We start from the raw sequence: 19,184 nt of genomic DNA, 5'->3' as shown, positions 1-19,184 counted from the left end.
GCTGTGAGTAGATCACGGATGTTGATGTTAATCTCTTTAGTATTGAGTCATACAGTTGACATGAATGTCTTTGGCGAACACTCTGATTTCCCTCTTCCAAAATGGTACGGACAGGATATACATTCAGCTGATAGATCGAGGAATCCGAACCACTTTGTTTGCACAGCCGGGAGCACAAATAACAAAGCTCTTGAATAACCATAATTTGAAGACATTCTCAAATAAGGATCTTGACCGTCGGTGCTCTTCTGTTTGCATGTTGGCATATATCAATATATATGCGCAACCAAATTTTGCAACCGATTTTAGTTTGGTCTGTTAGCGAACGAAAGTTGTTATGTATTTACACTTAAATATATATTAAACGTGGATAATAAATAAAATACGACATTCATTCTCGTTAGATGCCATTTTTACGAAACTCGGTGAAACTTTCGCTTTCGTTGGGTCAGATACCATAGAAAGTCAACTCGTGTCAACAGTCTCAATGATATGAAAAGGGTAAGCATGTCCTGCCCTACCAGTAGCAAACCTGGCTTCGATTCAGTTCTCACAATTTGGCCATAGATAAGATGGTCACTATATTGCGGAGTCATTTGGGAGCCATTCATATGAGCATCTGCATTGTTAGTAAACTGCATTTCACTCAGTAATATTTCAGCTAAATGACGACGTTTTTGTTAATATACGAGTCTGGACCAGACAATCTTGTACATTGTAGAATACAAATGGACTTCATCTTGATCTGTATTAATGTACAAAAGGCCCGTGGCCCATACGTAGCAAAATAAAAGATTGATTGATTGAACTTACCTGGACGGTACCAGTTTTGGACGTTGGCTGTTGGTAGATATCTAGGGCCGAATGTGACGTGTTATATATACATATCCTTTATGCAAATAATAATATTAATGGTATAATATGCAATAATTTCCTACTGCGTCTATCATTAAAAGTAGTGCACATAGAGATGGATGATAACGGTTACATGAGCAGTTTGTAGCAATATTGCCATATCGCATTAACTTGTTGATCACGTGCTTGATAAGGGTACAGACATCTGTACCACGTATCTGTTTCCATTTTTGAGAGTTTATGTAATTTATACAGCTAAGTGAAAACAGAAATGTGCGGTGTGCCGAATGATCATGAGTAACACTGGTTACGGATGGTGTTTATGACTATATATCCCCCATGGTTACCTTTTGACAACGCAATCATTCCTATACTATGTGTATTCCACGTATTGCTTTTCGTTGTCACTATTACTGTATGAATAACTCATCATCTCAGTGAGTGAGTGAGTGTTTATGGTAACAGGCAGCATTACGCCATCTGCTTTGTGGTGGCATGTAGACATTCACGTCTGGACCAGGTAAACTAGAGATGTAAAGAATCAGCAAGTTGTCCTTACATTTGGGTTGGTTGACACGAATTGAGCCAAATCCCCAAACCTGACCACCTGATCCATTTTAGCCAACACTTTCTCAAAAGGTATAAATTCATTTTTCATTTAACTTAGTATACAGCTTCCACATGCAGGAAATTTAATATTTGCATGTATCATTACAGATCCTACCCCATCAATGTCATCTTTTAGGTTGTTGTCAGACAGGTTAAACATATTAATATGCACTGAAAACTGAGACCCGTAAATAATGCAAACCTTATTCTAATACCACACCCTATGTAAAGGTAATGGAACATAGTACCTATTAATAATCACACAATATATACCTTGGTGGTCAGTTTTCAAGCATAATCAACAGCATCCGGTTTTGATATTCGGAATGATAGTATTTCGTGTTATATTAATTACTATATAATTATGGTATGTAACTGTTTACTCTGTTTTACAGACTCTAGAAAAGATATTTTATGTAAAACAGTGACCCCATTCTCATCCAATTTCCAGCTCTGAAAATTAAAAACTCGAGGGTTCATGAAAAGTATTTTTATTTTGCCTGGTACATAAGCTTATTTCAGGGACTATATGTTGATCTAGTTACTGTTGTACTTTTATGCTTTTATAAGACATGAATACTATTTTGATATCTAGGACATGTTCACAAAGAAAGACAAATTTATTCAATCCTGCGAAATGACGATACATCACAAAACTGGACACTGTTCATGAAACACTTACACAACAATTCCATGTGTAGTGTCTCCTGTATAGACTTGATATCCTTGGATGTTTCTTTCACTGTAGTCTTTAGTTTCTCTGAAACACAAAACATGAACCGCACCGACAAATTTATCATTCTTCACATCTTCAAAATGAGAATTGAGTGATCGAACATTCAAGTGAGCAGCCTTGAGTCCATCACCATGACTGCTCTCAACAGGGTGTGTCCAGGTGAAGAGTCTTTCATTTCGCATTCTAGTCATTCTTTTTTACAACAATTTTGTGTTCATCAAAACCTACAAGTTTAAGGCCTTTCCTTGATTTGACCCTACTGAGCACTGTATACACTTGACCATGCTGGGCTTTAAATTCCAAGTCAAGTGGTATTCATCTCAATTGGGTGATATTGTTAACGGTTCTCACGGTAAAAAATCTCAAACTGCCAAAACGAGAACTATGTGCCATGTTAGTTTAAGACATCTCTCATATTATTTTTAGTTTTGCTCCGGAAACGAAAAGTGACGGACGGACGGCACTCATTCCTATATCCCCCTTCCATTTAGTGGCGGGGGATAATAAAAGTGTAAGCCACAACATGGCGGAAACACTGCCGATGTAACGTTTAATAAAATATCACTCGCTTTTTTACGGGTTCATATGAATGAAATACCGATATTTTGCTAAAGGTCTTATTCTATTACAAATAACACAATATTATTACAACTGTGCAGATGTACAAGGATACCCGTCTCCCATTCACTTTGTCTAGCTTTTGTCTCTGTCATAATATGTTACGAATGATCCACAAAGTCATGAGTTTGGTACTTGATTTCATGCCCTAATAGACAGAATAAATTTCTTTGATAGGCATTTAGAAGTTCTTGTAATAAAGAAGTTGTTCATTCATAAATCGTATCCTTACTTAGACTGAATAAAAACAATCTTTATAATAATATCTTAAATTTTTTTCAGCATTCTTCTAACATCGAGCTATTAACAACTCTTTGTGTTTTGATTCAATAACCAATCGTCAGGAAGAATATCATCACCATACGAATATGATGAAACTACATAAGGACACATACAGTATGACATGACAAGCTCAGTTTGTTTCTTTGTTTGTTTGTGGTTTAACGCAGCACTCATCAATATTCCAGCTCTATGGCGGCGGTCTGTAAATAATCGAGTCTGGGCCAGACAATCCAGTGATACACATCACGAGCATCGATCCACGCAATTGGGAAACGATTATATTCATCCCGTTTGTCGCCTCTTGCGATAAGCATAGTCCCCTTTTACGGCCAGCATGGGTTGCTGGAGACCTAGTCTACCCCGGATCTTCACGGGCCAACAAGCTAAGTACCAAACTGTTTGACAAGAAGAATGATTTCGATTGTCCCATTAATTTCAGCCTATGGCGTCAACATTCTCGAGTTGCTTAGGAAATTAAGTGCATATACACATAATTCAAATGACACGCAAATGCTCATTGTTACTTGCAGTTAAACCTATTAGTAGAAAACGTTCCCGAGGCATCAAATTCTCCAAATTCACTAGGCTAAGCATCAGGACTTCACAAAACGAAAATGCTCAGAAGCCATAGAAATCCAGTGACACAAAAAAAATTGATCAACAGAGACCAAAGGTATTACACCCTGTCTGCCTATGAAGTTTTATTCAAGCAATAGTCTCTTTTTAATTTGTATCCATTCAAGCCAAGTGTGTTTGTTTGTTTGTTTGTGGTTTAACGCAGCATATATTCCAGCTATATGACGGCGGTATGTAAATAATCGAGTCTGGACCAGACAATCCAGTGGTAAACATCACGAGCATCAACATTCTCCAGTTGCTTAGGGAATTAAGTGCATGTACACACAATTCAAATGTCACGCAAATGCTCATTTTACTTGCAGTTAAGCCTATCAATAGCAAACGTTCTCTGGGCATCAAATTCAGTTCGACAAAGTCCAAACCCTCTAGGCCTTCACAAAAAGAAAACTCTCAGAAGCCATAGAAATCCAGTGACACAAAAAATGATCAACAGAGGCGATCAAAGGTATTACATCCCGTCTGCCTATGAAGATATATTCAAGCAATAGTCTATTTTTAATTAGTGTCCAATCAGCTTGTTTCAAAATGTTAATTCTTACTGTACATCTTGCTTCATTACCTGGACTATTTGTTACTCTTACTGTACATCACACTTTCTAGAATCATGTGTTCACTACTTGTTATCCATGAGCTGTTGTTACTGTTATCTGCTGCTTGTCACAACATATCATGTACCTCACATCATGTGGTCGTAGTCAAGGTGTAAGAACCTACATCAAAACGTCGGTATATATAATAAGGAGGACGTTATTATCCATAAAGTTATATGTTTTCGTATTTTCAATCAAGGTTTCCAAGTTACTTGGAATGACACATTGCTTGTCAATATGATGCGCGATCTCATTTCCTAACCTTTGCAGGGAGTTTTTATACCTCCTGACACATTGACACTTACTTTACTGAAACGGCTGGTCCTTTTTGGTGACTTTGTTGACAGCGTAACGTCGTGCCCAACGACGTGGATCATCGTTCATAATAATGACGACTTATTGTCATGACGTAATTTGACTGACAGCAGAGGGCCGTAATGTGGCAGGACTCTTGCTGGGTGCGACGTAAGGAAACAAACAGACACTTAATCTTTCAAATTTTGTAAGTGGAGGGTGCTACCGGTAGAGCAGGTCATGCTTCACCTATTCGAGAACACCTGGTGTCGTCACTGATTATCACTGATCCATTTATAAGATTATCATCACCTTTTGCCTTTCACACCCATTGGAATGTGTTTTTGTCTGCAGGTAATCGAGACTGACTACTCTCCAGCAGTGACGTTTTATACATATACCGTTAATATACCAAATGATGCTTATGATGATGGTATAACGATATTGCTGCAACAAATCCTGCTTTTCATAGTGATTATAAGACACCAGTAGTGCATGTGGATGGCATTTCCACAATTTGAAACTTGGGTAAGAAAAATGATGACGGTTGGATTTCTCAATTTTGGCTTGTACCATATGTTCCCGTTTTTGAACGCTGAAATATGTTTTATGCAGAAAGCTAAATGGTATTCTGTTCATTGTACGAACGTGTGATTTGGTAGCTTTTCATTCAAAGAACCGAACAGATATGAGATTAGTCTCATGTTGATCTGTTTTGCTCATGATAAGCCAATCAACATGGGTAAGGATTATTTAGGCGATTGATAAATGTGCTCATATGGGTCCTGTATCAGATGTGAACTAGCCCCAGGACATGCATTTCCTTTTCCGAGACGCTTAAAGTGCGAGGTGCAGTGCAAAAGCCTCGGGGAACATTTTTCACGTGTATCACGCAGGGCCGACTCACACAGAGGTCTCACAGTTAAACGTCGTCTTCTTGAATATCTTTTTAAATACGGTTATCAAAACAATGTTGTTTAAACATTTTAGGCACTACGGTTCCTTGGAGGAATGTTAACCAAGGAATGTACGGCTGTGCAGAATCAGGCCATACTTACTTACTTTTGGAAATTGAAAATGCATTCGGGTCAATTATGGATATGAGTAGCTCATCTTAAAATGGTTGACTGTAAATGATTAAATTTTACTGCTATCATTAATAAGCCATACACACGCATGAAAATATCTAGCTGATTGTGAGAGCAACATGTTGCATACACTATCTAATTTATCGGCTGTGATGCTTATGTTTATGGGTATGTGAAATTTTCATATCAAATATTAAATCTTACCTCAGTGATGTGTATCTAAGCTGTCATATGAAAACACAAGAGTGACAACTGTAGCGCATTTCGACCTGTAATGTGAACTGCGTAACGACTTAACGCACGAATGATCCCGTTAGTCTCTGCTTTCATCCGTTTTTGTCTTGCCTACGCCTATAGATTCTTGGTGCTGCTGATGATAGTGACGCCCACCTGAACAGACTTGACATCTCCATGTCCCCCTGAGGAGGTCAAGGACGAGACTGTGAAGACATCAAAGCTCTGTTTTCGTTTAAAGTTTGCAAAATGTTAAAAACAGAAGAGTTCATAATTCACACCATGCGTTCGCTCATCTGTGTATTATAATGAGGATATTCAATGTGTTTAATGAAATTTGATGCATCTCCCATATAGTGATGTGGAAAAGAACATATCAAATATTTTGTAAAATCTACACACACTGACCTTTTCAGACACAGCATCCTGCACACAAACCCGATAAGTGCTAATTATATTTATATACCTAAAACTATTGGTAAAATACTTAAAAAATTATTTTTTTTAATTTACATATTGTTAATATTTTATGTCATTCCTTCTGAATTAATAAATAGTCATTTTCTGTTTAATCTCATTTATTCATCACTAAAATATCAAATTTTAAACCTGTCCCGCAGCCTCGCTTCTGCCGCATATGACAGGCGCATGTGCTGGTAACTGCGTTACATGTAGTTCAGACAAAGGGTTATTTTCTCTGCAAATCACGTTTTGTCACTACTGTGAAAATATCACTTTCTAAACTCAGGAATTCTCAGTCTTTCACACACTTAGGTATATATAAATATGTCCATTAAATTATGAACATCGCTACATATTTTTCTACCAGTATGTCTCGAATGATGAATGTAGTTTGATTTGACGGCTTGCTTTAGAGTGGTGTCTTTCGAAGCGGTCCAAAAAGGACGCTATATTTTAGCAAATGTATTTAGTGCATTTATACTGAAGAATGGATATGTTCACTGGATAGAAAGGATGTGCGCGTACCAATATCCACATCCTTATTGCATGCCAAAAGACTATCTTTAGAAATGAGTAACAACACAAGAACTGCATGAACTGTTTTGAGGGTTTCGTGAAAATTCCTGTTTAAATCAGGCAAAATGCAAAAATAAATGTTTCATCCAAACTTAGAATTAGCTTAGAATTCAGCAATTGCATTGTATCTTAATTATTTCTTGTGCCAGTAGGATGTATATGTATAAACAAAATAAATTTAAATATTATTCATAGAAAGACATCTCTATGTGCTATATTTATCGTTGACATTAAGGTATAAACTGAAATAAATTTGAGATACTGCTGTGATGATATGGCGGTTTTTAATGATAAGTTATAACCTTGCATATCTATTCAAGCTTTTATCATAATCCTTTTATAGTGATGCATAAACACATAACCGACGGCTTTGAGCATTTATTTCTTATGAATATTGAAAGGCTTTTGATCACTTTCATTGCAACCTGATGGCAGGCCAGCCACAGGAAGTGTTCACAAGCTAAACAATACCGGACCATTTCCACATTCCAGAAGCTTCCCCTGATGAAACTAGATTCAGGCACGTTGGTGACTAACAGTGATGTATATTTTTTATTTGCATAATATCATTACCTTTTTTCAGTATAAGATGTTAACTTCAAACCAAGAAGTAACTTCCGTCAAACGCTTTACAAGAAAGCAAGATTCAAAAATCATAAACACAACCACTTATCTCCTCACGTTTGGTATGGCTACCCTCCCAAAGTCCAATAAAGCTGGTTACTGTAACATCGGAGTAGACATATATGTACCAAATCCTCTCCGGTGTTATAACTGCCAAAAATTTGGACATGGTGCCAGGTCTTGCACTATCAAGTCAAGATGCTCACGCTGAAGTGGAGCTCATAACAGCTCAGGTTGTACAAATGACATCAAATGTGCCAACTGCAGGGGCGACCATTTGGCAACATCTAAAGTGTGTCCAAATTTTGAATGTGAATCTCAAATCCTTAAAATAAAATGCACAAATAACATTTCATACTTTGAAGCAAAGAAATTAGTTCCTTCAATTTCAAAACCTGCTACTAGTCCCTCATATTCAGCTGCAGCTGCTTCTTCTGCTCTGGCGTTTGTTGCCAAGCCTACCTTAGTCTCAGCTTCATGCCAAACAACGATATCTTGGGTCAATGAAGCCCAGATAACCTTGGATCAAAGTATCGCATGAATCTAGACGTTCATCAGCCTCCCAGACTGTGACACCACGAGCAGAAACTCCACCAGAGCCAACACATGCTCTTGATTCGTCTCAGGACATAGTCCAGAGTAGAGTTCACCTCACACAAAAGGAGAAGAGTAAGTTAAGAAAAAAGACCAGAGCGCTTCAATATTTGGAGGCTATGTGGAGGCCGATGAACCTTCCTTAAAACAACGCCGTACTAAATTGTCTCTTCAATATGTTACTAAATTACGTTCGAACCCTGCTTATCCTGCTTATGACTCCGTTTTTCTACCCCCTCTATGAAAATATATTTCAGAAGAAACCGAAGCTGGTTCCTCCACCTGGAATTCGGCTCAAATCCCATATTGCTGATGCAAATCTAGATCTGGATCTTATCTCTCCTTCCCGGCTTTTGTCTACTCCTTAACTTTCTTGTCTTCATGCATTAACTAATTTATCTTCAACTCATCCAATTATTTAACTTATTTTAGAACTATACAATGATCTTTAACTGGCCAAAATGACATTATCTTTTGTTGGTTACTGAGCAATGTGGGTATAACTAGAAACACAATGGCCGATGCTGCAGCCAAAACAGCACTCGAGTCTATGACACCACTTCTGATACCATATAGTGATTTGAAACCTGTCTTACATCTTAGATCTTACATCCGTGATCAAATGCGAAAGACGTGGGACACCCAAGTAGACAATAAATTACATGAAATTAAACCCAATATTGGTTACACCTACTTGGGTTGTAAGTCAAGATTTCATGAGGTCATTATGCGACGATGTCGTATTGGCCACAGCAGATATATACATGAATATCTATAAAAGGTGAGGATCCTCCGTTTTGCATCCCTTGTGATGAAAGAATCACAGTCAAGCATGTCCTGCTTGACTGTATCGATTTTTCCATTACAAGGGATCAATATTTCAGTGTCAAAACAGTAAAGGACCTTTTTAACAATGTTACTTCATATTTAATCATTAACTTTTTAAAAGATATAGAACTAATTCTCAAATGTTGATATGTATTCTATTAATCGCTAGTGTATGATTATTAACTGAGATTGTTCATGGCTATGCCCTCGACGGGGGTTTAAGTAGCGTCAAATTATTGTCCCCCTGAGAGGGTATGTAAGACCACCTCCTTCAAAGTATATCTATATCTACCAATAATTTAACTGCAGAATATTTGTTGATTTTAATCTCTGGCTAAACTTGCAGCAGTCACCAGTAACTTGGGTAGAGGTGTAAATCCTGCTGGGGAACAATGCAGTTAGCAGAGGTACCGTAAGTCCCCCTGGTCCCTAGCATGGTGACCTTAACCTTGTTGCTGGTGATCTATAGCCCCATTTTTATATGTGTCGTATCCTGATAATCAGACAGTTTTAATGTTCTACAACTAGTTTTAAGTTAATCTGTGATATATTGCTCGTTGACAGTTATTATTAATATTGTCTAACTCGTTCAAGTCACATTATGGCTGAAATATTGCCGACGTCACTTTAATTAAACTCACACACCCAATGGTGATCATGCATTCGAAAAGTCCTGCAACCAGTTGTTGTGCCACATTTCGACAAACACCCTCTCGCCTACCGAACGGTGAACATAGATGACAGTGCTAGAACCAGATCGTTCCCGGGAAGTAACAGCTTTTCTCCAGAATGACCCTGTGGTTCCATTGCAGTAGCCTACCATGAGTCCTGATCTGAACCCGTTGGAGCATACTTTAGACATCTCGGGGCATTGAGGCAGCTCTTCAACAGGAATGGCTGCAGTTGGACATTCAACAGATCCGACGATTTGCTAGATCTGTTGAATGTCAGACTGACCTGACATGGACACAAACTGATCACCCTCTGCCTATGAGTAAAACATGTGACAGTCTGACAAATCATTCTGTCAGTCCTTGTGAAATGTCTTCCACTTCTGAAACTGTGACTAAGGCACAGGCCCAATCTACAACTACTCCTGAAATAGCAGCTACTGTCACACCACCAGCAGAAATACAACAAACAAACAAAAACAAAACAAAAACAGGAAAATTACAACAAAGATCCCCACTCTTACTGAAACATCTGTTCATAACTTGGATGTTAATCCATCTTCAAATGTCCTTCAATGGAATTGAAGAGGGTTAAGGTGGCTTGACTCGAATCTGCAAGCAGTTGCAGTTATACTTACACTGCATATTGCCTTCACATTTTGCTCTTTATACCATCCTCCTTCATCTAGTATTCAGCCGAATGAACTTCAAAAACTATACGACCAACTCCCAAAGCCCTGCATCATCATGGGTGATCTAAATGGGCATAATCCTTTATGGGGAAGTTCTATCATTAATCAAAAGGGAAAAGTGATCGTGGACTTTGTTTCCGATAATGATCTATGCATCTTTAATGATGACTCGGGCACTTACTTACACACTGCCACAGGTACATATTCATCATTAGATCTGTCTCTGACGGATTAAATTTTGTTAAATGAATTCTCCTGGTCAGTCCACGATGACCTATGTGGAAGTGACCATTACCCTACTGTGCTTAAACCCATTAATCCCACTGATGATCCACCTTCACCTCGATGGAATTTTATGAAGGCTTATTGGCTTTTATTTCAATCTTTATGCAAAGATAGATTACAACCTACGTCTTTTCAGAATGTTATTATTTAAGCAAAATAAACGTCAATCATGGAAGAACTATGTCTCAAAAATAAACTCTCAAACTCCTGTGTCCACGGTATGGAACATGATTAAAAAGATCAAAGGCAAGGGATCACATTCTACAGTTAACCATCTAAAGGATGGCGATACTTTACTAACGGATAAATCTGCTATTGCCAATAGACTTGGGAAAACTTTATCTCAACATTCGTCTTCATCAAATTGCGTTCATGAATTTAAAAAATATCAGCTCCAACAGGAAAAGAAAAAAGTACATTTTACATACATTCATTATCAGCTAATAAAACACTTGCCTGAATCATGTCTTGAAACTATGTTGAATATATTTGATGACATTTGGACATCAGGGAACTTTCCACCTTCATGGCATAATGCCATTGTTGCCCCCATACCCATACCCATACCCAAACCTGGACGGGACCATTCTGATCCATCAAATTACAGACCAATATCTCTCACTAGCTGTGTCAAACTATGGAACGCATGGTTAATAATCGATTAGTGTGGTACTTGGAAACAAATAATCTCATTACCAATGTACAATGTGGTTTCTGGAAAAACAGAAGTACTATCGATCATTTGGTGCGTATAAAATCGTTCATTAAAAATTCCATTGTAAATAAACAACATGCTGTAACGATCTTTTTCGACTGAGAAAAAGCTTACGATACCACATGGAAAAATGGTATTTTAAAAGATCTTCACGATTTTGGATTAAGAGGCCGTCTGTCTCACTTTATATCTCAGTTTTTAACAGACAGGCAATTTCAAGTCCGAGTGGGTACAACACTGCCTGATCATTATAATCAGGATCAGGGTGTCCCACAAGGCTGTATTTTGTCTGTCACTTTATTCAGTATGAAAATTAACAGTTTTTCAAAGGTTTTAAATGATTCAGTAGATGGATCACGTCTTGTGGATGATTTTAATATATCTTGTCGTGGTAAACATATGCACACAGTAGAATGGCAATTACAATTATGTCTCAATAAGATTCACAAGTGGTGTCTAGTGAACGGGTTTAAATTTTCAAAATCAAAAATTAACTGCATACATTTCTGCAGAAAACTTAAACCTCGAGCTCATAAGGACCCTGAACTGTTTCTAAATGGCACCCCTATCAAAGTTGTGAAAGAGGCCAAGTTCTTGGGACTTATTTTTGATAACCATTTAACTTTCCTCCCACATATTAAATACCTAAAAGCTAATTGTCTGAAGGCACACGATTTATTGAAAGTAGTTTCTAATTCAAAGTGGGGAGGGGATCAAACAGCCCTGTTAAACTCGTATAGATCACTGATCCGTTCAAAACTTGATTATGGCTCCATCGTCAATGGTGGAGCCTGCAAAAGTAATTTACAAGAACTAGATACGATCCATCATCAAGGCCTGAGGCTCTTCTGTATATAATTAGTGTGTTTTTAAAAATTGGTTGAATAAAATTAATAACTGAGATTGTTAGTGGCTGTATCCTCAAAGTGGGTTAAATTAGTGTAAAATTATTGTCCCACTGAGAGGGTATGTAAGACCACGTCTTTCAAAGTATATTTATTTGTACCACACTTTTAATCGTAGCATATGTGTTGCTTTAATGTTAGCTAACTTTATCAATGATCGCCAACAGCTGAAGGGATGATGTAAATCCGGTTGGGGTCCATGCAGGTAGCAAAAGTACTGTTAGTCCCCATGGACCCTAGCATGGTGATCTCTCTTCAGTGGCTGGCGATCAATAGCTCATTTTTATCTTTGTATGATGTTATATTTTAATGGCTATCTACTAGTTTTAAATATAATCTGTGATAAATCTAGTTATTTTTACTGTCCATCGTTGACAGGTTTTTATTCAGTCTAAATATATGTATTATTAATGTACTTCTCGTCACGATATGGCTGAAATACTGCCCATGTGACGTTAAATATTAACTCACTCACACACTCCCTTTTTCACAAACTTCTAAATGTCGCTTTAAGAAGTATATTAACTTGCCCTCAAACATTACACTGTGCGGTTTTCCAAATACTCATGTTTAGGTTATGTTGATAACTCTCTCTCTCTCTCTCTCTCTCTCTCTCTCTCTCTCTCTCTCTCTCTCTCTCTCTCTCTCAATTTGATTTATGTTTGTGTTGTGTAACAGACACGTGAAATTATACACAGTGAATTGCATTTGCTGAGAACTTTATTGGAAAGAATTCAGTTAATGAGTTCTAATAATTGTACTAAAACATGTTAACTCATTAACCGATCAATTCTACACAGCGTTTCTCGTCACATTAGTCTCCTTGGCACTGTCCTGTGTAATAATCAAGGTTTTCGATTCGAGTAACTACATCCTCATAGTTTCTTGCTCGATGCACATATTCTTCATATTCTTCAACGCGATGTTGGGTAGCTGGTCCGAAGTAGATCAGCTGAAGTGGGTTGAAAAATTATCATTAATAACAGATAGCAAACATTGTCATTACAGAGTCAAACATTTACAATATATAGCAGATATTTAAGAACACAATGCCATTTTCTCAGAGACGAGTGTTGTGTTTCACTTTAAGAATACTTGACACTTAAATTTCAACCTTGATGATCCGTTTTGCCAAGTTTCCAATGACATCGCCGGAAATCCCTTAAATCTTCAACACAAAAATGTACGTAACAATTACTGGATCATTTACCTCTGGGTCCAACGATACAATTCTACATTTTAGTTTTGTGTCATAAGTCTGGTGCTCCAACAGTTAATGACTTGATTACATACGAAATTAGGAGTAGCCTCACAATGCTGCTCATCTACTCTGTTGCGTGACAATGGCTATACAGAATCAACTGTCGTGGCACCAAGCTCTTTCGTAACCTTCATGTGGGAGCGGTGTGAATATGACAATTAGAAATCAATGATTCCTCTTACTCATGTCCAAAGTGGTAAATTAATCAAAAGAGGGACAAACTAATATGCTTGATGTGACGAATGTATTACATGTTATGGAATATGCACGTGTCATTGCACTAGGGAAGATCTGGTTAAGATGGAAGGATGGAACATTATTATTATTATTAATACTCGTTGAACACTCATGGCATCTGACATCTCTCATGTAATAAAAATCTAATATCACAGAAAGTAATGCTCTTTTCTTTCATTTTTTGCCTCAATATATGTACAGTAGTAGACCTTCTTTTGCAGTTGCGAAAAGACATTCTACAGGTACTTGTTAAAATCACACAATACCAAGCAAATGGTTGATAAAAAACTGTTGACAGTCCAGGTGCGATCCCATAAAGAATTTCACATTTTGTTTTTGATGACGAGACACAGTGCTGTCGTTTACTCACAATCAGCGATCAACACCTGTAGTACTGACCTCTACCGAGAAACCAGTGAATACAATTATGGCTTGTTCCAAACCAAACAAACGAAGGACTAGTTCAACCTAACTAAAGTTATGGCCTATTGAGCTTTGTAGTGACCGGACCGCCTCCGTGGTCTAGTGGCTGAGTGTCCGCCCGGAGAGCGAAAGGTCCTGGGTTCGATCCCCGGCTGCGTCATACCAAAAGACGTTAAAAGAAGGTTCTTGTTGTTACCGTGTCTGGCGCTCGGCATAAGGGACTAAAACAAGGACTGGTCGGCTCGGAGTCAGTATACTGTGTCTGAGTGGGGTATTCATGTTAAACTGCGGCATGGTATCTCAGTGTGCTAGCAATATAAATCGGCATCAGTACAAGCAACCACAAACACGTGCATGCACATCGCTATAAGTGCAACAATCTTGGACGCGACGTAAAACGCCATTTTACTTCACTTCACCTCAGTAATGACTGGCCAGCAAAAAGATGCCCTCTCACCTCATTAATGATATTATTGCATGTTGTCTCACACCCGCTAAATGGTACATCACTAACAATACAAACTTCTCACTAACAATAATATTTCCTGGAAAGATGTTGCACTCAACAACACCACAAACAACGTTTTGACTTGACTGACATTTGCTTGAATTAAGGAAAATAAGATTGAAAAACCAATCTTGTTGCATAAGTCTCTAAAATATCTCATCCCAAAAGAAGGCATCAGCAAATACTCCACATACGATCTTTTAAACTGTGGTACAACTTTTTATCATCTCGAAGCTAAAGATTGTTCTTTTCGTTAAGTGTGGGTAACTTGGTTTCACACACATCGGTGACGCGTCGAGTTCACACGAGTTACCAGCAGGGTGCACCGCGTCATACAATGCACATATGTGTAAGGAGAATGAAGGCAGCAGTGTAGTAATAATGCATACTCTATTACTCTTGTTTGTACCTTGTTAAAGCCGTATAGTATCTGTACCATCTAATGCCAACACTGATGCTTTATTTCTGTATCATAAAAAAATAATAAACCTTTGGTGACTTACCTCAAGCGGGTAATCTGCCAGAGTTCTGAACACTGCCATTTGCTGGCCGAACCTGACTATGGCAGCATCTCTCTCAAGCGTCCATTTAAGCATTTCGTTGTACTCCAGTGTTGACAGGCCTGAAAAGAAAGAGGTACAGCTTCAACATTCTGTTTGTGTCGTGCAATATCAGAGCAGCGATAGCCATGTTAGTGTCCCACGTATACCATGTCTATCGTAATAAGTAACTAAAATGGATCCGGTGATCAGGTTTGGTTTGTTTGTTTGTTGTTTACCACTCAGCAATATCCCAGTTAAATGACGGCGGTCTGTAAATAATGGAGTCTGGACCAGACAATCCAGTGACTGACATCATGAGCATCGATCCATGCAATTGAGATACGATGACATACATGTACATCAACCAAGTCAGAGATCCTGACCAACCGATCCCGTTAGTCGCCTCTTAAGACAAGCACAGTCGGCTTTTACGGCAAGCATGGGTTGCTGAAGACTTATTCTACCCCGGATCTTCAAGGCGTGGTATGTCGCTGAATTATTGCCGATGTGACGTTCAATCCAAACTCACTCACTCACTCATTCACTCACTCACTCACTCATGGCTTGGTGACTGGGTTGATTATTACGTAGTGTACCCCTGATTTACCCACCTACACTAGAAATAAAATAGCCCATTGCCACCAATATCATCTGTTTCATATTTAGAACATTGCATGAAGATTGAGAGTGACAAAAACTCTCTACAATACTTGACACAAGAGGTATGGCATCAACTTTCCGTTTATCATCTTTTTCTTCATATCGAACAATATTCCAGTATCACCACCCTTTGGTGTCTACATTTCACAACTTTTCAGATATAATCGAGCATGATTTTTCTTCCATGATTTCAAAGAGCGTCGTACGACTCTTGCTCAGATGTTGTTTGAACCCTTCAAGGTCTCAGTAAAGCTTTCAAATCGTTTTATGTTTGGCATGTTTTAAACATTAGTGACAAAATCATGTCCAGTGAAATTCCCTTATACTGTTTTGTTTAGATGAACAATTGACTAGACGTTGCATGTGTTTGAGACGGATGTCACAGGTTGGGCAGGCTACGAACACCTTTTCAGAAACACATTGTATCATCTATGTTAAACAGTGATTCATCAGCACGTGGCTCATGATATAGTGATATCGTGAACTAGACAGGGATTTCTTATAAATGGAAATTGTTTTGTCGTTTGTATTTACCTACATCGGTAACATCCCTTTACTGATTTGCATCTATATGATATACTGTAATAAAGTCTTGAAGTTTAATTAAACTGCTGTCATTGCCAAAGTTATCATACAATAAGCTTGAGAATCGTCAATGGTTTCACTTAAAACAGTTATCACCTCTGTCGGGATAGACCACTCTGCCCATCACAAGGCGCTGATTCTCGAAAGATGTTGCCCATAAATCACTGGTCAGGTTGACACCGAGTTCCTGTGCGAAGTCACTGACGTGATAGAGGGATGTGACACGGTACTCATATCCCTTGCTTGATAGAAAATCTGTCAGCTGGGACCAACTGCATGCTTTCTCCACATCAAGAACTGGAAATGTGAAATAAAGTCATACTTTGAAACACAAAGTTCTACCCATTATTTTTTGTTTGGAAGAATTATATTCCTGCTTACATGCAAACAATATAATTCTCCTAGAAAGTCCTGCTTGGACTAACTATCTGAGATTTTGATGTATCATACAAACCTTGTCTGTTCTCCTTCAATTTAAAAACTAAGAAGTTCAATCAACTGATAATTTCTGTACGTCTAACATGTGCGGCCTGTGTTAATGATTTTTTTATGTAATGGGTAGTTATCTCGGAAGAAAATTAGCCAACGGATGAAAACGATATCCGTTGGGATCATATGCGGATAGAGATGCAAAAATCAAAAGTCAGGTAGGGACTACTTTCAGTGCTTACAAACAAACAAAGCGTCTCCCTTGTCATTCGGCGATCGAGTCAGAATCAACCATCGGGAATCAAGAGAAATTACTTGGATTATTGCCATCATTACTAAAAGAATAGACAAATATACTGAAATGTTTGACTGTAACGAAGCTAAGACATTTTACAAGTTTTGGCAAATTTGGGGGCAAATTTGGGGGCAAATTTGAGGGAAAATTGCAGAACAATTTAGCGAGAACGCCAGCCGAGTGGGATCAGTTTCCACATCTGTGCTTGTAGACCTCTGCGGCTTGGAACCTTTTCCCCAAATTAAAACAGTTGGAGTGGCCGAAATGTATCCGAACTGTTTCTTATTCGCGTTGTTGTTGTGTGAACATCTGACTGCACTTCCTAACGTTATGACAGGACAAGCAGACTGGCAACACATGTAACGACTCATAGACTAGGGATAGATTAGCTTCCCTTTGATAAAGGGCAATTACTCTAGAGGACGGACTGATGGATTGCAAGGCAAGCATATATGCAGTTACGCCACTGTTTTAGAAACAGGTTTGAGTTGGAACTGTATAGACTGTTGTCACTGTCCCGACTGACACATCACTTACCTTCTGACGTAACATTCAAGGAAAACTTGCGATGTTCAGGTAATGTTTGTGAGTGATGGGAAGAGATTTTTCGAGCACAGAATTGAAGAATGACAATAAATGACTAAGAGGTTATTTACCATCCCCAAACACACAAGTGTGATAAACTCGATTTAATCTCCATCTCTCAACGTGGATGTTGTTGTCCTGAATCCCAACATGATTTGGGGATCACCAGTAATGCAATCCCTTATTTTGTGCATTTTCGAAGAAGGAAATAAGAAGCATTTTATTTACCATTGTGCAGCATCCTGTTTCTTACAAATTCCAAGATAATAAACGGTAATTTATCGTTAATTACTTAAAAATCAAAATTTCAAAATGAGCATTACTATAATGACATATAATCACAGTGGGCGTGTAAAGGTATATTAACCTCTATTTAAACATATATATTGATGATTACTAAATTGTTTATATAAAACATCAACGCCAGATAACATCATCCTCCAATACCCGCTCAGATTCCACTGCATCCAACAGGTAAAATAATGGTGAACATTAATCGATCATTGAAAACCAATGAAAATCGCTAAAAGGGTAAGCATGTCCTGGTATACAAGTAAAACCCACCACCCACACAATTTACAAAATAAAGTAAGTGGGCTCACCAAGAATAATCCGTGGATTCCCGAGCTCCTGTTCAACAAAGAAATCTATTTTGTACAAGACAATATCTTCAATAATGTGCAAATAGTCAATTCCCTTCCACCGATTTACCCACTTGAATGTGAAACAAAAGAGACCAGTGAAACCGCCTAATTTGTTTCATATTCAAATCTGTGCATGAACATTCAGAGTGACAAAAACACAATTCCAAAAGACTGAATGACAAGGGGTATGACTTCAACTTTCCAAAACTCAACTTCTTATTATGTAGATTAATATTCCATTAGCTCCACCCTAAATCTACAACTTATCCAGTGTATCATGTGTCCTCGAAAAAGGTTACTGATTAAAATGCCACAACGATAAAACTAGCCAAACAAACTGTATTCCTCTGGCAGTGTTATTCCGCAAAAGGTAATCGTAAGAAAAATAGAGAACGTAATAATTTTACAAACAAATATAGTTGCAACTAGGTCCAGAGTGTTCTATCAGGATGCACTGGGTGGTCGATGATGTGCTATGCATTATTAACAAAATTATTTCAATAATTGTACAAACCTTAAATGAAAAAAGAACATCGATGTCAGATAGATGTTTCACTGTCTCCTGAATGTGCAGTATGTCCGCTATCTCATCCCTCCCCTCCTTAGGGCGCAGGAAGATGTCCACTTTGTATAGAAGGGCGTCTCTACCATCATTAGCGCTGAGCACGGACAGGGTGAGACATGACATGGTGATGAGACCAGCGACGAACAGCAGCAT

At 38.1% G+C, this 19,184-nt stretch overlaps 1 protein-coding gene across 1 annotated transcript; it reads right to left on the bottom strand.

Annotated features, from left to right (window-relative positions):
- Nucleotides 1-13,111: 13,111 nt before the first annotated feature.
- On the bottom strand, nucleotides 13,112-19,184 carry LOC139470208 (uncharacterized). Its single transcript, XM_071252525.1, has 5 exons — nucleotides 18,981-19,184; nucleotides 18,425-18,452; nucleotides 16,610-16,810; nucleotides 15,230-15,348; nucleotides 13,112-13,249 (listed from the first exon to the last, which is right to left on the bottom strand). The coding sequence occupies exons 1-5, from the start codon at nucleotides 19,182-19,184 to the stop codon at nucleotides 13,112-13,114; spliced, it is 690 nt and encodes a 229-aa protein (XP_071108626.1).

Source organism: Haliotis cracherodii, unplaced genomic scaffold (assembly GCF_022045235.1).
Source record: "Haliotis cracherodii isolate W230 unplaced genomic scaffold, xgHalCrac1.p SCAF_20, whole genome shotgun sequence".
Classification (NCBI taxonomy): Eukaryota; Metazoa; Mollusca; class Gastropoda; order Lepetellida; family Haliotidae; genus Haliotis; species Haliotis cracherodii.
This window is presented reverse-complemented; position numbering and strand designations above follow the sequence as displayed.

What these genes read in the sequence shown, in the direction of transcription:
- LOC139470208 (XM_071252525.1), bottom strand. Translation starts at nt 19,184, where the DNA reads ATGCTGCTGTTCGTCGCTGGTCTCATCACCATGTCATGTCTCACCCTG. An exon ending in GAATCCACGGATTATTCTTG is followed by an intron (nt 16,811 to 18,424) that starts GTGAGCCCACTT and finishes TCACATTTCCAG; the next exon opens with TTCTTGATGTGGAGAAAGCA. An exon ending in TGGCAGATTACCCGCTTGAG is followed by an intron (nt 13,250 to 15,229) that starts GTAAGTCACCAA and finishes AACCCACTTCAG; the next exon opens with CTGATCTACTTCGGACCAGC.